General features: G+C 35.3%; 1 protein-coding gene across 1 annotated transcript; it reads left to right on the top strand.

The window, feature by feature from the left end:
* Positions 1-278: 278 nt before the first annotated feature.
* LOC110031204 (auxin-responsive protein IAA17-like) lies at positions 279-4,783 on the top strand. Its single transcript, XM_020734290.1, has 5 exons — positions 279-907; positions 1,705-1,934; positions 2,978-3,098; positions 3,333-3,394; positions 4,729-4,783. The coding sequence occupies exons 1-5, from the start codon at positions 486-488 to the stop codon at positions 4,764-4,766; spliced, it is 873 nt and encodes a 290-aa protein (XP_020589949.1). The 5' UTR covers positions 279-485; the 3' UTR covers positions 4,767-4,783.
* The last annotated feature ends 565 nt before the right edge of the window (positions 4,784-5,348 follow it).

Here is a 5,348-nt window from a genome sequence, read left to right as displayed (position 1 = left end):
CTTTAGTTCGACTTATCTTGCGAGCCGGATGGGCTCAAGTACACCCCTTTCACAAACACACTAGTACAAACTTTGAGCTGATGTGCCAAGCTTCTAGTTAATCTTAGTCTCATAAAAGATAGATTAACAATTATCTTAACTACCATCACAACAAATTTTAACATCACCAAAAAAACAAAAAGGGTATATTTGTAAAGCAAAGTTTACAGGAGGGTCAGCATGTAAAAAACTTCAAATTCCGCAACAAAACATTCCATAAAAACTGGTGGAGTGAGAAAGTAGGAGCTTTTGCTAGATTACCGCGCAGGGAAAAGAAGAGAAAAAAAGAACAGCTATTAGAGCAAGGAGGAGCATCTCTGGCCTCGTAAACCAACCGCAAAGGCTTCTCCTTTCTTCGATTACTCTCCCTCTCTAACATTTCTCATCTCTCCTGCTTGATCTGAGAGTGCGCGCTTCATGTCCGCTGAAATTCGTCACATAGCTTGATGGCGCCTGCGCTCGAGCACGACTACATACGCCTGTCGGAGGTCTCCGATAAGCTTGCAAGTAGTGAAGTGGAAAATCTACGTGAGACAGAGCTCCGGCTAGGGCTTCCGGGCTCCTTGTCGCCGGAAAGGAAGGAGAAAGTGGGACTTACACTTGGGTTACAGATACCGAAGGGTTTTGCAGCTGGAGCAAAGAGGGGTTTTTATGATGCTATTGACGAGAACAGTAAGTGGATTTTCTCTGGGATTGGTGGATCTGAAGGGGAAATGGAGAAAGGTGGTGCCTTGTTCTCGCCGAGGGGCAACGGTGGCGGCGGCGGCGGCGGAGGTGGAGGAGGTCTGGTCGGCGGCGGTGGGAAGGAGGTCGCCGGAAAAGCTGTGAGTGGACAGGACAAGAAGGCGCAGGGGATGCCTGCTACAAAGTAAGTCTGCTGGTTTGTAGTATTTTGTGTCGAATAGCGGAAAATGGATTTTTGGGAATTCTGTGGCGATCTTCGTTTGGTGAATCTTGTTAGGGTTTTCGGCAGTTTTGTTAGTAATCCGTTGGAAAATGTGGTGTTTGCTGAAGGAAAATTGATGAGTTATTCATATTTTTAACACTTCTTTTTTAGTTTTGAAGATGTCTTTTGAAACTTTTAAATTATTGCTTTTGCAAAAAAAAAAAAAGAGAATATTCTTGTTTTGTAATACTAATTTTAGGGGAATTTAGTTCATTTTTACCTTTTTTTCTCTATAAAACTTCATTCTTAGAAAATTTTCCTGTTTAAAGTTTCATTTAATTTTAGGGAGAAATTACATTTGCTATTAGCCACTAAAGCAAATTGATGAATCTTATAGGAGCTCCATTTCTCTGTTTTTTTTTTTTTTTCTTTTTTTTTTTCATTTAATCTCTAAGGTGGAGGCTGCTGTTCTTTAAGCTCATGATCGATCCGATTGAGCTATTGTGAATTTTTTATTTTTCAGTCTAATAAATTTTTTAAGTTCCTACAGTTTTTTTTTTTTCCTCTGAACCTCTGAACTGATCTGTACTGTTTTGAATTCTTCAGTATGCCTTTGCTCTCAGCTTCTATGCTACAAAAACTTCATAATAAGAGAAAAATATGAATAATTAATTTACTCCCTTATTCCTGGAAGTAAAAATTATGGCTTGAGCTTGAAATCTTTAAAATAATTTTACTGAATGAGATGAAAGGGTTTAGGACTAAATTATGGTTTACAGGGCACAGGTTGTGGGTTGGCCGCCGATCCGAAGCTACCGCAAGAACACGATGTCTACAAATCCATCAAAGAACAAAGAAGACGGCGACGGGAAGCTTGGACTTGGTTGCCTCTATGTAAAGGTTAGTATGGATGGAGCCCCTTATCTGAGGAAGGTGGATCTCAGGACTTACTGCAGCTATAAGGAGCTCTCATCAGCACTGGAGAAGATGTTTAGTGGGTTCACCATCGGTTAGCTATATCTTCCCTTTATTTAATATTTTCATTTTAATTTGATTTTAAGTGGTATATTTTTACATTTAAATGAATAAAAAAATACTTAGTTTAGTTAATTGGACGGTTGAATATCATGATAAAAGTTTGAATCCCAACGGTTCTTTCTTTCTTTTGCTCAACTTTTATTTTTATTGGAATTTTCTTTGAAAAGGAGAGGAAGAAAAGAGATTTATACACATATATGTTTGGTTTTAGTTAACTCTTTCATAATTCATGTTAAAAGTATCATTTTGGCCTGATTTTTCAGAAATTTAAGGCCCCATTATATTGAATCATCAAAAAAATTTGTATTCATTATATGTTATGAACAATCATAGTTCTGGTCCATATTTCTGTCTCTAGTTTTTTTATACCATTCTCTATGTACCAACATAAGGCGATATTTAATTTTACTAAATCTGCGACTTGTGATTGACCCCACTCATTCATCTTATGTAATGCAAATTTTGTTTTATATATTGAAACCTTATAGGTCCACACATTAGTTGCACCTTTTGCTTCATTTATGACATATTGATTCGGTGAACCGACGGTTAGAGTTCTTCAAACTTTGATCCTCTATCACCAGTGTAAAACTCGAAAATTTTAAACTTAAGATTTATTTATTTTTCATAGTCTACCAAGCTGAACGCTTTATAAACTGATTTTTGCTATTATATAAATCATTGGTTGATTTTTTTTTTTTTCGTAAATACTATTTAATTCTTATATTTTTACATATCTAACATCTAAGCTTTCGTATTTACATGCATGCCACTAAAACTCTTAACATCAAATGAAAAATATCACAATCATTATCTTTGTGACTACATTCTCTTGCATAGGTTTATAACACTAAGATGTTATGTAAGTGTAAACATCAAATTTTGGGTATTAGATATGTAAATACATAAGAATTGTTTGGTTTGTATGTGAATTTCCCTCTTTTTTATTTGTCAATAACTTACTGTTGCTGTTGTGAGGAGTTTACTTCTCTTTAAATTGTTGGCGCGATTCAGGTCAGTGTAGAGATGGGCTGACTGAAAGCTGTTTGATGGATCTTCTTAATGGTTCTGAGTATGTGCTGACTTATGAAGACAAAGATGGAGATTGGATGCTTGTTGGTGATGTTCCATGGAAGTAAGTTTCCTCCTTTCAAATATGTAAATTTAATATCCTTCTGTAACTATATGGGGGAGCACAAATTTGTAATATTATCATTTGTCAATTCTGAAGTCCATTTTACTTGCTGCAAAAGGCCATTTCATTTTCATCTTGCCTTGAAAAATGATCTGTGTTAACTTACCGATATTCGAAGTTCAGAACTTGGATTTCGTCGAGTGAGATTCATTAAATTTTTTTTTTTAATTTCAGAATGTTCATTGATTCCTGCCGAAGGCTACGGATTATGAAGGGCTCCGATGCAATTGGCCTTGGTTTGGTTTACTAACTGTGAATGAACTCTGAATCAATCAGTATAAACATGTTTTTTTGGATGTTTATTGTTTTGATTAAAGTGTCAAAATTGTTTCCTAACTATTTACATTTGGTCATTTTAGTCCCAAAGATTATAAAATGTTAAATTCGTCACCAATATGTTTTAATGGGGGGCTAAAATACCCCTATTAAAAGAATATGAGGATATGAGGATTAAATATGGACATTTTTATAAACTCTAGGACTAACATCTCCTGCAAAAAATCAGGGGACCATTTTGACACTACCCGCAATGTTGATGAACCTCTCCTGAAATTGTGCCTGTGATCCACTTATCTTCTGTATTAACTAATCTCTTAAATGAAATTTAATCTCTTCTTACTGCATTATAATCTGAATGAACTTCTACTAACCTTTTCCATGATTCCAGTGATGTTCATTTCATCCAATACTGCTCAGCATATTGCCACTCTCCCAAATGAATTTTAGTATGTTTTGCATTCATAACAACAAAGCTAATACTTAATATTGATGAAATTCTGAAAACAAATTAATAAATTCTGTCTGTACTGCAGTTCTTGTTGTGTTCTTTATGGTAAAGGTGTCACCCATATTTATACTACCGCTGACCATTTTGTCTTGGCTTCTCTGATATCTCATTAATGTTGTTTCACTTTCTTAGATCTACCATCACTCTGTACTGTTCATTTCACAACATTTTGCTGCCGATTGCAGACTCTGTCATTAAGTTTTTATTTTTTTTTTCTTTTAATTCTTGCATGCTTAAATAATATCAAATGAACCTGGAAGTTCAGCTTCATCATTCTGCTGGACTGAAATCATTTCACTTTTCTCTCTTACAACATTATTATTGTGCTTCCAACAGTGCCTATAATGATTGTCCTCCTCCCTCTCTCTCTCTGTCTCTCTCTTATATAGCCTAAAACTTAGTATTTACAATACCACCCATACATGTCTGTCTTTCTTGGTGGCCAGAACCCAAACTAAACAATGAAAATATACATACATACCACTCAGTTCCTATATATTTATATTTCTAACACCTAAAGTTCAATTTTCTTACAAACACCACCTTAGCTTTGCATGCAAAGCTGCATTTCACTTTTTAAAATTTAAAATGGTGGTATTTTTGCTTCGTTTTTAAACATTTGAGTGATATAAATTTAAAAAGCAGAACTTAGATGTTATATATGTAAACGCCCCCATGCCCCAAGCTAAAAATAAATATAGATTATGCTTATTTTCATAAAGTTGACCCGTACACGCCTTTCTTTTTCGATTCTAAACTTACATGAAATCATTCTCCTTACAGCTCCGAAGGCGATGGAGAAGAACAAGAATCAGCACTAGGGCGGGGCGCGATGGATTCGATTAAAACCGAAAAAGCTAGCTCGAGTTTGGAGCTGTTTTATAACTATATGTTGTGGTTTGCTGTTTTACATAGACTGCTTGGACTTCCAGTTACCTTCCTGAGTCATTCTACTGTGATAAATTTTAAAGTCAGAATTGTGTCTTCAATATCTTTGTGTGCTTTTGCACCTTCTATTACTATTTCTGTAAATGGTGTTGGTTTGCAAATTTTGCTGCTTTCTTTGATCAAATTATTACATTTCTGCCTTTTTTTATTCTTTTTTTTTCAAGTTAAAAATTTTTTTTTTATCAGAACTGTATGTTTGACTTTGACTGGAAAGAACAGGCATCTCTTATTCCGGTCACCTGAAAAGCTTGTAGGGTAACAAAATTTCTAAGCTACAGTGCATCTTCTTCTCCATTGAAGGGATTCTTCCATCCAGGCTTTTATTTTTTCCTTCTTTTAGGACCTGAGCTGTTCTAGAGCCCCTAAAAAGACACCAGACAGCTTTTACTCCAAGAGCTCTGCTTGTGGGGGGGGACCTCCACTTTAAAAAACTTTATGATTTTGCATAAATTTTA

This window comes from Phalaenopsis equestris, unplaced genomic scaffold (genome assembly GCF_001263595.1).
Source record: "Phalaenopsis equestris unplaced genomic scaffold, ASM126359v1 Scaffold000787, whole genome shotgun sequence".
NCBI lineage: Eukaryota > Viridiplantae > Streptophyta > Magnoliopsida > Asparagales > Orchidaceae > Phalaenopsis > Phalaenopsis equestris.
Note: the sequence above shows the minus strand (reverse complement) of the source record. Positions and strands in the feature narration are given on the sequence as shown.

Coding starts and splice junctions, on each gene's coding strand:
- LOC110031204 (XM_020734290.1), top strand. CDS start 486: ATGGCGCCTGCGCTCGAGCACGACTACATACGCCTGTCGGAGGTCTCC. Junction 908..1,704: donor CAGGGGATGCCTGCTACAAA/GTAAGTCTGCTG, acceptor TATGGTTTACAG/GGCACAGGTTGTGGGTTGGC. Junction 1,935..2,977: donor GTTTAGTGGGTTCACCATCG/GTTAGCTATATC, acceptor GGCGCGATTCAG/GTCAGTGTAGAGATGGGCTG.